Genomic DNA, 19,084 nt, shown 5'->3' on the forward strand with positions numbered 1-19,084 from the left:
GTGGTGAGATGGGCTCCTCTCTCCTGCACACAGCTCTCTGTCATAAGCTCTGATAGAAAAGCAGATCGTTACTGACCCTTATGGTCAAGTAGGCTGCTGTGAGAGAGGCTGCACTGTTCTTTATGCAGAAAAATCCAACCTACTTATCAAAAGGAATGCCAAAGCTTTTACTCTCACTCTTCTTGCCATATATTAATAAACGGTGCTGCTGCCGTTCTGCTGTGTCTTGAAGAGCTATGTTTTGAATAAATGTTTGTCTTGTTTTGTTATGTAAGCAAGCATACAATTAGCAGGACATATTTCAGTGCAGTGGGACAACCAAGGTATTCCCTGCTTATAAGGGGTAAAACCTTTGTTCATAAAAAAGAACTAAAAATGGAGGAGGGAGGCTTAAGTAACAGATTTCCACAGCTGGAATCACACAGGAAGAATGGAGATGCAACAGCTCTCCTGGGCTGAGAGATGTTTTGCTGGGGAAAACATGTTGTAATAAAGCATCTACAAAAAAAAAAAAAAAGAACCAGTTCTCTCCCCCAAAGACAACTAGGATGTCAAATCAGGGCTGAATCACTGGCTTGCAATGAAAGAAGCTCTTCTCCTTTGGCTACGGAAGAAAGGTGACCCGATGGACCTACTTAAAACCACTTTTCTGATTTGCTTTGCTCTGTTTAATGGAAAAAAGAAAAGAAGTCACTAGTTGACTCAAGGTGTCACATCGCTGCTGAGCATTTAAGTCAGCAGAGTGGCTGCTGGAAATGAATTGAGATTTCTAATGTTACCAGGCATTTCTGAGGAGGGGAAATCATTTGGCCTTTTAAAAACTCTACTTTATTCCTATAAAGAGGAGACTAGCCTCCCTCCAGTTTGACACCACAAGTGTTTGAAGTGGGAAGATGTCAAGACCTAGCACAGTGGGATTCCCATGTTATTCAGACTCTTTTCACTCCATTCCTCAAGAATGTCCCCAGGAAACCTTTAACCACAGTGATTTTAATCTCAACTAAATAAACCCACAATATTAGCAGCTTCATGCAACGTTCTTTCATCCCTACCCATTCTTCACTAATGAATGCTACAATACATGATGAGACTCGTGTTAGTCAGAGATACTTGAATTGCTTCTGAAGACAGAAGCACTCACACTGAAGTGTAGGACAGTCTGTCCTCTATGGTGATTTTAAGGGTTTTACTGCACTGGCTTTAATCCTAATTCTCCCAGTGAGACCAGAACAACCTGCTCAATGACCAGGATGCCTCCCAGCTTGCTTTAGCTTCCCAAATACAAACTTCTGCACTTAACAGCTTCAACTTGTGCCAGCCAAGCAGCAGGCTTTGCAGACAAGAGCACTGATACAGCCCTCTCTCAAGAGGCAAACCACCTCCCTGAATCAACTCTCCTCTGTGCATCACTCGATACATTACTTTGTGTACAGCAAGACCAGTTGGTCTCTGCCTAAATCCAGTTCACAATGCAGTGACAATCTACAAAGTAGGGTGAGGGTACACAGCAGCCTGAGGTTGAATGTGGAGCTGCCAGGACAATGAAGAATTAGGATGGGTACCCTCACAGGGCAGCCCAACAGCTGGGTGAAAGGGCTATACTCACTGTGTATCTCGATCACTTTCTCCATTGAATGCACTGCATTAGCATTTGCTCTCTGCTGGAGAACCTTTTCTGGAAGAGGGTCAAGCTGGAGAGAGAGAGGAAGAATGAAGAAATGTTATCTCAAACTAGAGAACAGGCATTAGGCATGATTTAGCAAACAGCTCTGCCGCATCAAGCCTCCACCCCATTCCCCTGATTCCTATTATCTGCCTTTAGTTAAATATCCAAAATAGACAGACTCCCTAAGTGCTCTTGAGATATTCCATGCAGCCTCCCCCATCCCAATACTCCTCCACAAGCACAAAATGCTGCAGCCGTGGATGGAGACTGTTTGCAGAGAGCAGAAAAATAAGGCAAGTGCTGCTGTCTGTTTTCACACCGTGTCTTTGTAAGACTAGCTCTCCCAACTGCCTTTTGCAAAGTTTTCACTGCTAATAATGTGGAAGGAAAATAAAAGCAACTGAAAAATACAACAAAGACTACACTTCTTTCTTACCTCCTAAGAAATAAAAAGGGAAGCTTTTTAATTCATCCAAACTGACTCTGTGCATTTACTGACTCGGACAAACAGCTGTTTTTCACACTTGGGTTGCTTTCTCTAATGTGAAGAGGTCTGTCTTCTGAAAAGCTGAACTGTCCTTTCTGCCCTTCGTGAACTTATTAAGCCTTGTATTGTTGGTATGATGCCTACCTTGATTCCCATTGGCCAAGAAGCAACAAAAAAAAAGCCCAAACAACACAGGCTATTACTAGACATTTTTTCCCCCCTCTAAATTGCCGAAGAATATCCTAAGATACATCCATGTGGCTCCTGCCATCCTCTGCAAAGAGCAGCAGCATTTTAACACTGTGCAGGCATGGCTCCAACAGCAGGCAGGAGCTGGGGCTTCCTCCCTGCACAGGAAAGAAGCCAGATCCGCAGTCCGGATATATCAATTTATATTAAAAAGAAAAGAATATAAATAATTGGAAAGTTTAAAAAGGATCTTCCAAGGGAAGGAGACTGGGGTGATGTTGTGTAGAGCACCGAATGTCACTGGCAAAGCGAAGACGTCTGCTTGGTAGGTGAAGATGTCCAGTAGGGCAGCTTTGCTTTGCTCATGTACGTGGCTGACGGCTGGAGCTCAAGACATCTCACAACTCAGTACTCAAGAAATAAACTTCAGCTGAGTCGACTCTCCACAAACCCTTTTCATTTTTTTCCCCTTCTTTTTTTTCCTCCCCTGGTTCTCCACAAGGAACACACATTCATCACAAAGCTGGGTATCCAAAACAAGAAACGCTCGCAGCTGTTGACTGTGTCTGAAAATCCGCCCCAGTGCTCACCCGAGGATCCTCCTCAACAAAGCAGCAGTCACACTTTAGTAGTGAATAAAAACTGTGGCAAAGTTGAACTGCAACTTCTGCCCAAAGCCAAGACGAGCTCCGGCCAAGAGATCTGCTCTCGCGACCAGATGGCAGCCATTTGATAGGTGCTCCATCAGGCCTAGAAATTGCTCTGCTGCAGATTTAATAATTACGGATTGCGCTTCTAATAAATTCTTTACTCTAAACATAATTCTGGCCAAGGCCAGCTTCTGTATGACATTAAGTGAAGGCGAGCTCTATTCCTGGACAAATCTTCAGTAAGAGCTTCCCAGTGCCTTTTGGTTAACGCTGACATAAAGCACACAACACCAGGCAGCTTAGCCGTGTGCTATTTCACAGATGAATCATTTCCACCGTGCAGTCCTCCTCCTGAAATAACACTCACAGACAACAGCCTCACTCATCGCTCACTCGGAAAAGGAAGAAAATACCTCTGGGCATTAAGCAACGTTTTTAAACAACTGCTTATTATCACCTCCCTGTACGTTCAGGATATCCAGAGTCTGACGCTGGACACATCTCTGCTACTTGTGTATGAAAAATGGCTTTGCAGAGCTGTGAGTGCTGCTGAGCGCATCTTGTAGCACATCCCTCTGGCTCTGTCCCTGCCACCAGCAGCTCCCCTTGCACAAGCACTGCTTGGGCACAGCGCCGGCAACGCTTCCTAACTGGCATAATTACCTCTAAGTGATCTCCCCTGCATTCAGCTGCAATCACGCCAGTTACCAACAACTGAATTTGCAACCGAAGCAACTCAAACGTTCTCAAGCCACCTCGCACAGCTCTTAACTCATTTGACATTCAAATAATGTGCTGCAAAGCTCAAGCTCCGTTTTAATTTCCTGGGCAGTTGGGAACACGCTGGCTCTTGCCTCTGCATAACGCTTTTCCAAAGCAGGAGTTTTGATCTCCGCCGGTGAAGGCAGACGCTGTGTGGACTGGCACTGCTCCCCTCATTTCCTATCATTTCCTCACGTAACACGACCAGCTCTCTGCAGCAAACACACCTCCCCGCACCCGTTGCCGGCCGCAGCTGGCTGTCCATGTGCACGCATGCAGAGCTGCCTCGCACACTGTATATCAAACCCCATCAAAGGGCCGCGGGACAAAGCAACAGCAGTTCCCTCCAACTTTCTTGCATTAAAAAGGCTTTATAAAAGACCTTGATAAAATGAGTGTTTCCTGCTTTTTGATGTGCGGGTAAGGGAACATTATCATGATATCTGCGCAGCCTTACAGCCCACCTAGGAAAAGTGAGAATAGCTCCATCTTTAAATATTTAAAAGCTTTTTATAGCTGTCCTGATGCAGTGATTAAAAAAACAAAGTTTTATTATTATTATTATTATTATTTTACCTTTAAGGATCAATATTCCCTCTGCTAAGTGGAAACACTCAACCAGTTGACAACAGCCAAGCTATGGTGAATGCTAAGATCTCCCAGAGCTATGCACTCCCAAACACATTTGTGGCTGGGATCAAGCACTCCTTTATTGCACACAGATCCTCACCCCACACTGCAGCCACCCGCCTGCACTGCGGAGCTACACGAAGCAAGAGGAATGACATCTTTCACATGTTATTTCCTCAGCCTCTCCTTCAAAGTACATCCTGCCATTAGAGCCGGCTGCGTCCTTATTTGTGCGGAGCTGATGGGGTTGTCTGTGCTGACAAAAGTGCCACCACTGCCAGGCAAAGAGACATAGGTGCTGTTACATCAACTCTGCTCTTGCTTTGCTTGCCTTTCCTGAGTTTTCCTCTGTCCCAAGGGTTGGTGTGCTGGACAGGTTACCCACGCTGAGTGTCTTATCAGAGCCGTCTGGTCACGCGCAAGGAATGGATACTCTCTGGAAGCTTGGAGATGGGATGCTGGATGACTGAAGCAGATGCTTTTTATGAATCCCAGCTGTTTCACTGATGATGTATTGGACTGATTGGTGAGGTTTCCTCAGGCACTGTCATCCTTCACAAAGAGTTTGGATACTGAGAGACAAAGCACTCCTTCAAAAGGCTGGCAGTCAGGGAACACAGGCAATTTGTGCCTTCCTGCTCCAGCTTCCCAGACTAGAGAAAGGCCAGTCATCACTGACCTGAACTGAGTCACAGCAAGCCTGCCTAGGGCTTACCATCAGTCCCTGCAGTCAGCTCCCACCACAGGCAGACTGACAGCTGACATTCTGCTTGGTTTCTCTTCTCTGTGCTACTTACTGAACCTTCAGATGCTGACCACAGGGCTTCCATCAGCTCCTGTACTGGTGCTTCTGCCTGGCTGTGCTCTCCATGGCAGGCGAAAGCTTTGGAAGGAACCTCCTCCCTTCACTGACAGGCAGGAAGGTCTCTTGCCTCACAGAAGCTACCAGTGCCTTCACAGGTCTACTCTACCAAGAGGTCACCTCAGCAGCCTCCTCGTGTCCATCTTCTGCAGCCTTCTGAAACTTGCCCATTAGCACAGGGTACTGAAGGCAAACTAAAAAGGTAGACTAAAAAAAAAATGGAAACACACTACCCAAGCCACCTTCTCTGACACAAAGCTGAACTTCTTAGGCATATGCAGCCAAAGGACAAGCCTTGTGCCGCTGTTATTATGTGTGTCATCAACCCTCAACAATAGCTTTGAGCAGGTCCAGAGTCCCACCCATAGCAGGACAACTGCAGCAGATAACAACTATTTACTATTTACTATTTTCCTAGGTAGAAAATCAATGCAAGGCACTTTTGCAGTCTACTGTACCAGTCCAATGGTCAGCCATTAGGATGACTGTGGTTGTCCTCTGTGCAAAGAACACGTGTACAAAAAAGAAAGAGGCCTGACCCAAACAAATACTTTGTTCAAACTCACAACCCACAAACTATAAAAATGCTTCTGGAACATCAGTACATGTAGAGGTAGAGGCACAGCAAACGCACAAGGTCCCCATTATGAGGTTTTACTGTTGGCAGCTGATTGCTGCACTTGCTGCAGTATTTCTGTAATGAATGAACCTGAAACACCTTGAGCCCAAAGCACGTCAAATGCCACCAACGGGAACCTTTCAATTATCAGTCAAGCTGGAAGAGATGGTGCCGGCTACAAGAGATGCTAAAGCCTGGCTGCATCAAGGGGATGGCTGAGAGAAGTCTGAATCATTTATTCTTTAATCCCACCACAGAAAGAAGAGGCAGAGAAGTCAAAGAATCTGCCTTCATAGGAAAATATCCCAACTTTTCCAGAAACCAGAAACTAGACTTCCTTTGTGTACTACTCTGCCTTTTTCTTATCTTGCAATCATACACCCTGGCTTTTCTAGCCAATTTCTTTAACAGTTCTTTCAATACAGCAATGAGCAGAAGGTAGGAAATAAAATGTTGAGCAAAAAATAGAAAAGAAAGCAGCATCAAGCATGCTGCGCAACGGAGCAGATATACTGAACTACTTAGCAGGGGGACTGCAAACAGAAGGGGAAGTGGATGATAACTTCAGAAGTAAATGAAACTATTTAGTGACTTTCTTAGGAGCACGGTGCAAACTGCATGGATGAAGATGTGGCACATTGCCCGTTCTGGAGAATGAGAAGCCCATATTTGATGCCACAAGTGGAAATTCCACAGGATGAAGGGACAGAGGCTGTGGCACCTGGAAGGTGACCCCGAGCACGTGCCACCAGGAGGCCATGGCAGGATTTTTGGTTCTCTGTACCTCGTTTCCCAGCAAAGCAGAAACACATGCTTCTGAGGCATCGCAAATGGCAGTCAGGTCGTGGCCTCCTTCGAGGGCCAGGACGATGCGGCCTCCAGCCAGGCCCATCAGCTGCTTCGTCAGGTACCCAAAGCCTGCAAGGGGAAAAGAGGAAATGCGAGAGAAGGGCAGAGGTTGTTGCTGGAATCAGGCTCCTGGCGAAGGATCAAAGAGTTATAAAAAGGAATTACATCATATTAAAAAACCACAAGGGATCTGAGCGGACTAAATGCATAATATAAGCCAGGTTTGATTTTCATACGCTTGTTTCAGTATTCCAGCCACGCTTCCCTGCTGGAGCGGTGCGGGATGGATCCACAACCCCTGGGCTGCAGCAAGCATCGCAATGGAGGTTATCCCAGGCACCGAGGGGCAACATAGCTCCCCAGCAGCCCCCCAGCAGGCCACAGGCTTGGGGTGGTGGCAGAGGCCACGGAGGGAAGGGGAGGAGGAGAAGGATGGAATGAGGCTGCCTTCACCCTGCTGTGTGAGAGAAGGAAAAGGCAAAGTCAGAGGAGTTGTGCAGGAGGCACGAGGGGGGGGGGAGGAAGGCAAGGGGAACTGGTGAAATTGCTGCCGGTCCTCTCGGTTCTGATCACGGCACTGTGGAGCCCCAGATACATTTGACAACTGTTCTCTGACAGACGTTTCTTCCCGTATATAATATGCTGTAAAAATTCCTGAGGCACCGGGACTTTGATCATATGACACACAATACATTTCTGCCCTTTAAACAAAACAGAACCAAGCTGCGAGGATTTAAAAAACATGTCCTCAAACCAACCCTGCCCCCTCAAAAATAAGAATAAAAAAACCCAAACGAAAGGGAGCCCAGCACATTTCTACCCTTCACCCACGCTCCTTGCTTTTGTTTTGCAGTGCCTCGTAACTCCTGTAAGCGCCTTTGCAAATAAGCAAATTAGCAGTGAGGTAGAAGATTCGTGGCTGAGCCTGTAATGTGGTACCCAGACTCCTATTCTGGGAGAGTAGCAAAGCATGGGAAATGCAACACGCAGGTAAACAAGACCTTTCCATTACAAAGTGTTTCTGGATATCTTAAATAACTTCTCTTGTAAATCTATTCCCCTTTATTCTTGTATAAAGTTTATAGGCTCAGCTACCTTACGAAGGTCTGAAGCTCACCGTGCAGGGCAAACTTCCTGACTGAAACAAACTCTTAAAGAATATCCTTCTGCTTTTGCAAGAAAAACTTGGTTGATCCAAATAGCACAGCAAAAAAGAAACCCAGAACCGCAAAGAAAAGCTGGCTCCGAGCTGAGTGCACCTCCTATGCAATGCAAAACATGAAGATGCACAGCAAAATGGGCCCAGTTAATTGTTCCAAGACAACAAAGGCTTCAGGCAGACTACGATACACACCATATAGTAACAAAACACATGGAAATGCAACAGAAAGCCCCAAATGTTTGCCACTGAAATGGAAGGTTTGAACCTCACAGCTAAAACCTGGAAATATTATATGAAGGTGATATGAGTGAGATGCTCCTCATTTCGTGACAGCTGTGCATGGCCATCCAGAACGTGGCCTGTCTTTCATGTCACAGTCCCCATCCAAAGCCTCCCTGTGCTCACATCTGTTGTTTGGTCTCCACTGATGTTCAGTAAGCGTCAATGAATGTCAATAGGTGCCATTTTTTCCACATAGAGGAATTCAATGACACACTTTTGCTTCACCTATACTTTTTTGCCCAACACCAGTCTGTCACAATGCCCCCTCTGCTGCCGTCTGTCATACAGCAACAAAGTATAATGGAATACCAGTGAGAAGGTTCAACTTCTACTGCCATACCAATACCTGACAAGGACATCCGGGGCCAACATCATAAAATAGGAGGCATTACTTTCAGAGCAACCCTTGCCTGTTAATCCCCAGGTCAGCAACAATTCCCACCAATTTCAGTATTTGCTGTTTTCTAATCCACAACTTACATTTTGCAGACAGATTATATCCTCCCAGAGGTGTAGGATGGCCTTCCACCGCGTCAAAACCAGATGACACCAGCACAACATCTGGGGCAAACTCATTGGCAATGGGCATTACGACCGTTCTGCAACAAAATCAAACAACGGCAGACATGTTATTTATTTTGGATCTTGAACAAACCCCTTAGAAAGCCTCACGTTGCTTTTCCACAACAGCAAAGTGTTTCCTTTTTCTTAGATGCTGCACTTCGCATTGCTCTCAATGTGTCATGGTCAAAGGCTGGGGACCTCAAGATGCATGTGAGCACTTGAGCACTGCTCTGCCTGCTGCCTGCAAAGCTTGGGGCTAAGAACTTGTTGCTCAACCAGCCCAATGAGGAAGAAAAGGCAGCAGGCAGCACTGAATAGTTATCAATGGCACTGCACACCTGCAAGGCACAAATGAAGCTCTAATGTGCAAATATTCCACCTAACTCCAGTTCCCCATCCTCTGATATTTTGTTCTCTAAAATGAGACAGAATTGCTTAGCATCTGTAAACTGCTGCCTCCTAGGGCCTGTACTTCAATGAGACAAGAGGTCCACTTCTGTGGTTTCTCAGTAAGATGCATTTTCACTCTGGCTTCTCCCTTCAATCTATATCGTTTCTGTTTAAAACCCATGTGAGGTTGCTAACATCCCATTTCCCACATCAAGATGCCAACTAAGCAAAAAGGAAAAGTTCTGCAGAGAGCAAGAATTGCTTTTTCACTTAATAGCTCCAGCACAAATGCAGCAGAACTGAAATTATAGCAATGAAAAACGTCAAAGCAACAGAGCTTCTGAATAAACATGAGATACACACACACAATCTTTTCTGGCAAGGTTAGCTTTCTGAAACACAGACTTATATACCAGAACACATCGCTGTAAGCACAACTGCACCTTTATTGATGACAGCACTTACAGAATGCTCTGAAAACAAAGTTCTGCTTGCCCCAACACCAATCTGAGCTCACACCATTTCACCCTCTGAAGAACACAGTTTTAACAGAGTGCTAGCATCTCCCATGCAATGAGCTGCTTCTGTTAGTCAAACCCAGCAAGTCATCTCCAATGCAGAGCATCCCCTGGTGTGGGCAGGGATACTGGTATCCAGCATATACCATGTACCACCCCACGTCTGGTGGATGAGCTGAGGCACTGTGCAGTCCAAAAGAAACCCTTCAAGCTTTCATTTTTCTCACCTTCCTGGTTGCCACCCTCTGTGCACAGAAACACAGCAATCTATGCAATCGACAAAAACAAAGCAGTTCTCTGCTGGTGGTTCCAAGTTGCAGAGCTTTTTGGGGCAGCATTCAACCCCTCTGAGCTGAGAAAGTTTTTAACTCTGGCAGTGTCTGAAAAGAGGAATTTTAAGTTCTTCCTCCAATGGCTCGATTGCCATTTACTTCTGTCCTGGGGGAGATTATTACGTAAGGAAGACAAAACAGTGCATTTTTCTGCTGATGGCTTTACAGTCGACAAAGCGCACTTAGTGAAACCCACAGACATCTTAAGTGGAAACCACCTCCCTCACAAAGGACTAAAGCAGCACTTTTGTAGCAAGTGCACGTGGCAAAGGGCTTTTTTCCCCCCAAGCTTTGAAGTAGTGCTGAGCTATTTAATTTCTAACTGAAGCAGAACTGCTAAAATCATCAGATTTTTTTTTCCAAGGCTACGATGCTGTGAGAGATGCTAGAACCTCAGCTGCCATAACGCCATTGGTGGAGCAAACTCAATTCAAAGCCTAAACCCAAACCTGGTGGAGCTGCTTGGGCTGTCAGCATCCAGCCAGTGCTGTGCTATGAAGTGATGGCATTTTGTTGGCTGTGGCATAGTGTATGCCCAGCGTACCCAAGGGAAACGCAGGGCACGATGCTCAGCTGTGAGCAGGTCAGATACCTTCTAGCAGCATAGGGGCTTCACAGGCAGTGCCTGAAATCTGCAGAGATTTCAGGAGAGGAAAAAGCAGTGTGTGCTGTTTGGAAGTAAATCAGGTTGGCGATAGTTAAGAAGCAGCCACACTGCTGATAATGTTCTGCAAACACTTTGGGGGGAAAAAAATAATACAATTTTCCATCATTTTCCGTAAGACTGAATAATGCTTAGTCTACTACAGACCAATTCACTGGTTAAATGCTTAATAAATGACAGGCAGAATAAGCAAATCTATAGAGGATTTCTCCAACACTCTCTTCCCACTGCTGGCCATTCAACACCAGGTGTGATCCCTTGCTCAGGGGCTGCTGGCGATGAAAACAAGCATCAGAGAGCATGAAATCTACAAGGCGGAAATAACAATTGGGATGCAAAACAGCACCAGGTTCCCCCTCCCAATTCATTGCTTCTGGGATGTTTTATGGACAGAACCCCCCCACCCCACCAACCCAGCTTCCAAACTTGCTGAAGGCAGAAGGAGGGACCTCTCAGCCCTCTGTTTTGCTTTTGTTTCGGGTGTCTGAAATAATACCAACGTGAAGCCAAGCCCCACACGGAATTACAGTGATGTGAGAGACCACTGTAGGTAAAACTAAGATGAAAAGACACTTGTCTAGAATCATCAGGGAAAGGTTTTTCACATCACGTTAAGAGGAAAACTCCTGCACGTACCACAGATTAATCTCACCAGTAACTGCTGTTCTTATGCAATAAGGAGCTAGGCACGGCCTTCACGTTGCTCCGGCAGCTCTCCCAATAGGGTCTGCACGCTGTGCTTTCATGCAACCATTGAAAATGCCACGGGAATTCCTAGGAGCAACCACTATTTCTTGTTCAACAAGGCAGGGAACAAAAGACTCCAGTTAAAGAAAAAAAAAAAAAAGAGTTTTACAACCGTTTTGTTTCTATAACTACGGACTAACAGCAATGAATACCAATAACGTTTTGATGAGTTAGGGGCTTTTGAAATTTTATGCCCTGCATTTTACGCATTAGACTTTAATACATTTCTGCATAATCTGTGAGATGTGTGTTGCCCGCATACTTTGGTGCTGACTTCAGCCGTGGAACATTTGCACAGTAAATGGTCAGCTAAATTATAACGTAATGCTGCCGAGGGCTGCAGTTAGGACAGTGTGGAGGAGCGCCAAGCTCACAGCAAGCTCCCCAATCCCTTCCATGGGCGAATCGGGCACCCCACCCTGCTCCCCCCAAGCACAGCAGCTGGGATTTCACCCCGACCTTCTGCAGTGCTGATATGGGAACTCAGCTCTGAAGACAACACGCAGCAAAACTCAAGGCACGGCCGCGCTCCGCTTCAGTGCTAAGTTTCATTGGGAGTTATTCATTCATCAGAAGAATAATTAGAGAAGACAATTATCTCAGTTATTATTTCATTAGAGAGCATGCTTTTCTTCAGTCCATGCACCAGCTTATCCCAAAACAGGAGGAAAAATGGAAAGCGTGAAGCTTGCTTTGTCTTAACGTTTTTATACAGAAAGACGGCTTTTGTCCCTAAAAAGGGGCAAGCACGTGAAGAGTTAAGGCTTGAAAAAAAGAAAGGAGAAAAAGTATATCAGTATCTTTGCCTAGCTCAAAGGATTTCCACTGATTCCTCTGCAGACTTCAAAGCCTCACAGTTTGGCATTTGGACTGGTTTGAATTAAAGTTCAGTTCTCCACTGTGAGTTTCCAAGTTCATGGTGAAAATGCCTGCTGCTTCTGGAGTTCATTATGGCCAATTTTCTTATCTTTTCTTCATCTTAGGTTTGATCCCCAGCAAATGCAACGTGGCATTCGATGGGGTGGAATAACAAGGTGCTGCCTTGAAGGCATGCATTGTCTCAAGGGGCTAGAGCAAGAAAAGAAGAAAAAAAAGGATATATGACCCATTCCCTTCACTTTCTAACTCTCGGGGGACTATAAATTGCAAACTTCAAAGCATTATTTTACATTAAAATCAATAGAAAGATTCAGGAAAAAAATGTTTTTCAAAGAAGCTGGTTAAGATTTGAAAAGGTCACCTGATAATGTATTATCATGACCAATCTTGGCAGAAGATTAAAAAAGCTTCCAATTTAACTTATTGACTGAAGGTGTGCACATGAGGCAGGCTACGGGAGGTGCTACCTATGAGGATGAGTCACAAAGCACTTCCCAGAACCCGAAATAAGGACTGGGATTAGGTACAAAATCTGCTTCTCACATAGCCTCAAACTCTGGGCAAAAAGACACCAACATCTATTAAGGAATGGCTGGCAAAGGTCTTGTGCTGCAGACTGCTCTGAACAATTTTCCAGGAGCCTTGAAACTCAATTAATATTTAATAGCAAGTACGTCACTCAGTTGCCAGCTACAGGTTCTCTTTATAATGCAGATATCAGTCTTGTTGACTGCTGGGATAAACAGACTTCCACTTTGGAGGAAAGTGCTGCTTTCCTGTACCAGGAATAAAACATCAAGACAAATGACAGTTATTTGACTAGATGTTATTTTAAATTGTATACATTCTTTGAAGGCTTTTTAATGGCATGTTGGAGGGTAAAAGCTCTTTCTGCTCAGTATAACGCAGTATGAACACACGCGCCGTGTAGGATAGAAATAAGGCTCCCAGATTTCACACATGCACTGCTACCCCACTGCAATATTCCATCTGCCTCTTGCCATTTGCATCTCATGTTTTGGCAATCATGTGTCCCCCCCGGATTTATGCAGGGTGTTTGCCAGAAGTGCACTGAATCTGGTCTGAGGACAGAAAACCACGTCAACTGGTAATTTTAAGATGCAAGTTGGGGAGGCGTTGAGGCATGTTGGGGGACAGGGGGTGAACAGGACAGTCTCAAGTAGAAATGAAGCCCATATATCTGGCAGGTCAGGGAATTACATTCCTTCTCCTTCTCAGTGTTATTCCACTACTTCCATAGTTCATCTTAATACTTTCCTTTTCCCATTCTCTGTGGATCTGGGAAACAAATGCATCCCACCCCAGGCTTGCAGCAATGCCCCAAAACACCAATGATGTACAACCAACCCATCAAAGCGTTCTGCCCCATAGTTCCTGGAGCAGAGGGATGTTCAATGCATGTTCTGCTTCACACACCTCTTCTGATGATGCTGACATGAGGAGGAAAACAAGGGTCAGATAAACAATTCCCTGCAATCCCCAGGTATCATGTGTTAACTCCACAGTGCTTACCTCCATTCACTCTCTATCAGTGAGAGTAACACTTATTTAGTAGAAGGTCATTAAAACAGGCCTGCTTTCCTTTGCTAGGCACCCTCAGGAGTGAGGCTGAGTGGTAGTCACAAGCAGAGCTCATGTAGGGGAGGCAATGCATGCCAGCATGCCTAGAAGTCATGCACTGTCATCTACATCACAGTAATGATGCCTTAAGCCTTGGGACTGCTACACTCTGAAGATTCAACTCATGGTAACTCATGAAAATTATTTTGGATTCCCTTTCCCATCCAAGTGTATTTATGCACAGAAGCACTCATCCCAAAAAGAGCTCATTCACATCAGTAGACATTAGGCAGTAATACACCAGTCAGTGCTAAGCAGTACATCAATCCCCTCATGTCACAGACCCACTTGTGGCCAGAAATATCCTCTCTGCTTAATTCAGCTCTATTCCAAGTGGCACTGCAACTAGATGAAAATCCAGAACTTCTCAACTCATGATTAAGTTCTTGACTGCATAAGATAGAAGAAACCCAATTTAGGTGAAAAATATGATTGTAAGAGGAAAACTTCAATATTACCTGAAAGCAGTTAAGTATTCTGTGTCTCCCATCGGCGGATCAAGGCCACCAGTAAAGGCCATGTTAACATTGAACCCAACTCCAGCTCCTGTGCCAACCTGAAAATGGGAAACAGTTCTCTTTAACAGTTTTATTTAGGAGTATTATTTTCTGTCTTATTATAGTTCTAACTAGAAAATAAAACAAAACAATCTTAATCAGAGCGAGCTCCCCCTCTGCTGGGGGAAAATATGATTCACAGACATTTGACTGCTAGAGGGACATGAGTGCTAAAAGCAACTGCATCCCCATCCTTGCCCCTTCTGCAGATGTACCTCTCCTTCCATGCACTCCAAATAATGGAGAAAGGTGAGAAGTTAAAAGTAAACCAGAGCCTTCTAGTAACCCATTTGCCAAGAAGCAAGGTCATGCTTCCCTTCATCTGGAATCCTAAAAGCCTGTGCTCGGTGCCTTCGTTGGTTGGACCTTGCAGATGTCCCCTTGCAGTGCCACTGCCAGCTCAGCACAGGGCTTTGCTCTCCTACAGACCACGGTTTTGTTTAGGCCTTGGCATGTGAAAGAGACCTAAAAGTGGATGGTGTTATACAATACACAGCCAGATAGTTCAGCTAGATAAAGCTGCAGAAGTAGGTCTCAGACCTTTGTGCAGTCTGAGGCAGAAATTAAGTGCCTGCCGCAAAGAGCTGCTGCGCATTCGCTATAGAGTAATGCACGAGCAGAGTCATGAAGGAGTATCTCATTACATTTCAGTTTCTTTAGGAATCTAAATGGAAACATGGATGTTTGCTGGATGGGAGAACGTAAGACGGGCAGGAAACAAATTCTAGGAGTTTCCAGATGTAATCTAGAATGCCTCAGAGAACACAGAACTACACATTTGATAGAATTTAACTCTAATAAATCACATGTGAAGGATGATAATGGAACATTTAAATTTATGACAAAACTGCAGCTCAAATGAACACCATACCTTAAAGGCCAGGGAAGGTTTTATTGGCTATATACTTCAAACTGTGATTGTTTCTATGCCTCCTATCTGCAGCATGCTACAATTTCAGCCTAGTGGGTGAGGAAGGATGTGATGGATGTACGAGCATCAGCCTGGAAGAGAATGGGTTGCCACCTTTGCTTGCCCAGCCCTTCTGCAGCAGGGTCTGAGGAACCACCAAGCAGCTGGTGATAAGCACTGGTGTCCTCTGGGCCAGGAGAAAGAGCAGAAAGGCTTGAGGGCAGTGCAAGGAAAGCTGACCACTGCTGGTGGCACAGCCACAGACCAATCTTTTCTCCTCACGTCCATGAAATGTCTTACATCCATTAAGGGGAAGGCAGGGAAAGTACGCTAAGTCCTGTTTTTGGAGACGAAAGCACTGTCTGGGACAGCTGGCAAGGAGCTCTGGAACAGGTTGTCCCATCAGGACTGGGCAGCTTGACTGCATTCACTCCTTTCAGCTTGTTTGCCAAGGTGTGTGCTCTCCTGCCAGCTTCCATGATGCCCGCAGCTGTGAGGACTTGGACAAGAACACACCAAGCCCACAAATGTGGGCAACGCACTACTAATCAGACACATACAAGCACAAAGCTAAAAGCAGCGTCAGAAGCTGCCCTCTGGACCTAACTGAGCAAGAAGGCCTCAAGATTTTTGGGGGCACCTGATTGTAACCCTGAGAAGATCTTGTTGGATGTGGGAGACTGCTATGCAGATCCACGCTCTTACCTCATCAGGAGCACCACTGCCTGGAAAGAAGTTCCCATCATCATAGCGATGTAGTGAAATATAAAGAACATTAGGATCGTTGTAGAAAGCTTGCTGAGTACCGTTCCCGTGGTGTACATCCTTTGGGGACAGAGATTGCATTATATGAAGGTTAGCATCTCATTCAAAATGAAGATTAAAAGCATCAATCTGGGATTCAAAGGGGTTTCCTCTGGTACTGAGCTTCATTTTCTGTGCTTCCCTGAGCTAACTGAAGCAAACGAGTGTAACCTCGTTTTGCACAGCCAGCTTCAGACTGCACTTCTCATTTAACACGCAAGATAAATGGGAGTAAGCAGAATTTCAATCACTTACCAAAACTGAGTGCAAGACCAATTTATTTGGGTTAAGAGAACCACATTCATCACTAATCCTGAGGAACGTTGGGCATGGAAAGGCTGTATTAGTTGCCCCAGATTTGCATCTTTAATCAATCTGCAGGGTAACCAGCAGCACAAATCAGGTCTGGCTCAGTGATGTTAAGGGACATAAACCCGTTGCCAAGACCCTCTCTTGAGGTTCCACTTGGTACAGAAATGCAGTTTGTAGCAGGATGGGCAAAAGTAAAGCTGTGCTGGACAGCCCAGCCCTCTCAGAAACCAGTCCTCATACCTCAGAAAGCAAGCTGGGGTGGATCCTAGCAGTTGAGACCCCAGTCAAAACAGCAAAGATTGCAGTTACCTACCTTTGAGTCTGCGTTATGGGCTTGTTTTAGAAGGCAACTACTCCCTAATTACAGTTCTATTCAGAAAACTATGGACTCTTTAACAAGCTCTATTTGTTTATTTATTAATTTAAACTAAAACCTCTTTTAAAAAAGTACCAAGCAAACAAATCTTGGCTTACAGACCACAGACAATATTTTTTCCACTCACTTACAGAGCGCCTGGGTTGGCCTCACATGAAACTCAAAGAAAAATGCATGGACAATTTCCACCTGCTCTCCTGATGGTAACAAGCGGTGTTTACTCACCCAGTCCACTATAAGGATTTTGCTAACGTTCAGTCTTTGCTGGAGCAGCTTGGCTGCAATTGCCACGGAGTTAAAATAGCAGAAGCCCCTGGAGGTGATGAGAAGGAAAAGAGGAAAAGGAGAGGTGTTAAATATAGGTCTCCTCGGTCCCAGTGCACCTATCATCTGAGACATAACACAGTAGGAAGAAATTTCTTCTGCTTTCACTCTGCTTTCCTCCCTGGAAGATGTACGTATGCTCAATCAGAAACACAAAATAGCCACAGAGCAGCACGTGCCTTGTGATCCCTCAGGAAATGCTTTCCAGTGTAGTGAGATGCTGTTGGGGGTCAGCTGCCCACGAGTGACCCTCAGATCCCCAGTGCTTGCATGCAAGAGATGGGGACAGGAAGGACAGGGCAAGGAGGACAAAGAAGGGACAGAACCAAGGCCTGGAGTGCTGAGATGCCATCAGCTGGAGAGAACAGATATGGTATTCTTGCCTTCCTCACAATATATAAGCCATTAACAAAGAGCTTAGAACAAGTCACAGGAATAAATAAAAGCAGCAGTGTTATTCCAAGGCATGACTGTCATGTCGACTCATGCTAAGAACTACCCACCCAAAAGCACAAAGCAGGAATTTGCCCTCGTCAAGGGAATTACAGGGAACGCTGAGTATGACACAGTTTTGCATATTAATCGGTAAGAAATTCTGCAACAGTGAACTAACAAACGGCCTTTTTCAGGCTGTAAATCACACAGCAGACAAACACTGAAGCAAGATCTTAGAGCATATATGCGTACTTACATGGGTGTGCTTTCTTCTGCATGGTGACCTGGAGGCCGAACAACAGCAAATCCATTCTACACACGAAAATAAGAAAAGGAAGAAATGAGACAGGTAGGAAGGTTCATCTCACAACGATGGATGCATGCAGCCAGGAGCACTAATTGTGCCTTGCAATTATGTAGTTGTCCTCAATGGTTCCTGCACAGCAGATGATGTACTCCCTTGTTCTGGAGGGGAAGATATCCACATGAATTTTAGGGAAACAGGGTGGTACAGCATTTCCTTCCACTCAGGAGAAAAGAAAAATAAACTCTGCATGAGGTCACTGAACTGGCTGGCCCAGCTGAAGCCAGCAGCAAGACCCTCAGATAACACTGGAACAGGGATTTTGCTTGCTGTTCTGGTTTCTTTCTTCCTTTTAATCAGCATGTAAGAACATTCACCAGGAGTCTGCTGTTCACTTGCTGATATCCTCAAAGATTTTTATGACCAAAGCCAGATGGTGCCATTAAAATGAAGCTTGTTGGATCTCCTGCACAGCACAGCCATGAGCCGAGCCCTGCTGTTCCCTTACACAGCCCTTTTCAAAGCAAAGTGTTGCTTATTGTCATACCAACCTTCAGTTCTCCTGTGGCCACTTTGAAAACAAGCTCAATGACGCAGCCCACAGCCAGACGAGCAGCACCAGATGAGTGAACTTCATTCCAGATCGTGTCACTGTCGACCTAAGTGAGACAAAGGGGAACCACGGTTAGCAACAGTGAGGACAGCCAGGAAACAGAGACCAGTGTCTTATAAGGGGTTACCTGAATATATTAAATGAGGGAATTGGCAGGACTGATCTCAGCAACACTGTTGCTAGGATCGCCATCGCCTAAAGGTGACAACACCAATGGCTGTTCCAACAAAGGATACTCATGAGATGCTACAGGGGCAGTGCATTAACAGAGGAGGAAATTCAGCATCATATTTTGCAGGTGTCTCCTACCAGCACTTCTACCACCACCACAGTATTTTCCCTTAACTGCTGGAGGAAACAGAACCCAGATGAAAAAAGAGGTTTACAGAACAGTTCAATAATTCTGTTAATTAAAGCGCCACAAGAGGGCTGCTTAATAACTAACTTTTTAACAACATCTGCCCAGCCCAGCCCTGCCAGCTGGGTAAGGCTATGCTCACACCAACCACTCTCATATCACCAAAGCTTGACAGCAAACCTTCAGCATCAAAGTGCT

General features: G+C 45.3%; 1 protein-coding gene across 8 annotated transcripts in view; it reads right to left on the reverse strand.

Moving 5' to 3' along the window:
* Positions 1-19,084, reverse strand: part of HDAC4 (histone deacetylase 4) — a 194,254-nt gene that overhangs the window by 2,550 nt on the left and 172,620 nt on the right. For all 8 annotated transcript variants that reach the window (XM_072341105.1, XM_072341103.1, XM_072341104.1 and 5 more), the window contains 8 exons: positions 18,467-18,574; positions 17,868-17,923; positions 17,078-17,165; positions 16,066-16,185; positions 14,352-14,449; positions 8,639-8,757; positions 6,650-6,783; positions 1,607-1,691 (listed from right to left, as the gene is read on the reverse strand). In XM_072341105.1, coding sequence (XP_072197206.1) covers positions 1,607-1,691; positions 6,650-6,783; positions 8,639-8,757; positions 14,352-14,449; positions 16,066-16,185; positions 17,078-17,165; positions 17,868-17,923; positions 18,467-18,574 — 808 coding nt within the window. The remainder of the gene's footprint in view (positions 1-1,606; positions 1,692-6,649; positions 6,784-8,638; positions 8,758-14,351; positions 14,450-16,065; positions 16,186-17,077; positions 17,166-17,867; positions 17,924-18,466; positions 18,575-19,084) is intronic.

This window comes from Excalfactoria chinensis, chromosome 7, assembly GCF_039878825.1.
Source record: "Excalfactoria chinensis isolate bCotChi1 chromosome 7, bCotChi1.hap2, whole genome shotgun sequence".
Taxonomy (NCBI): Eukaryota; Metazoa; Chordata; class Aves; order Galliformes; family Phasianidae; genus Excalfactoria; species Excalfactoria chinensis.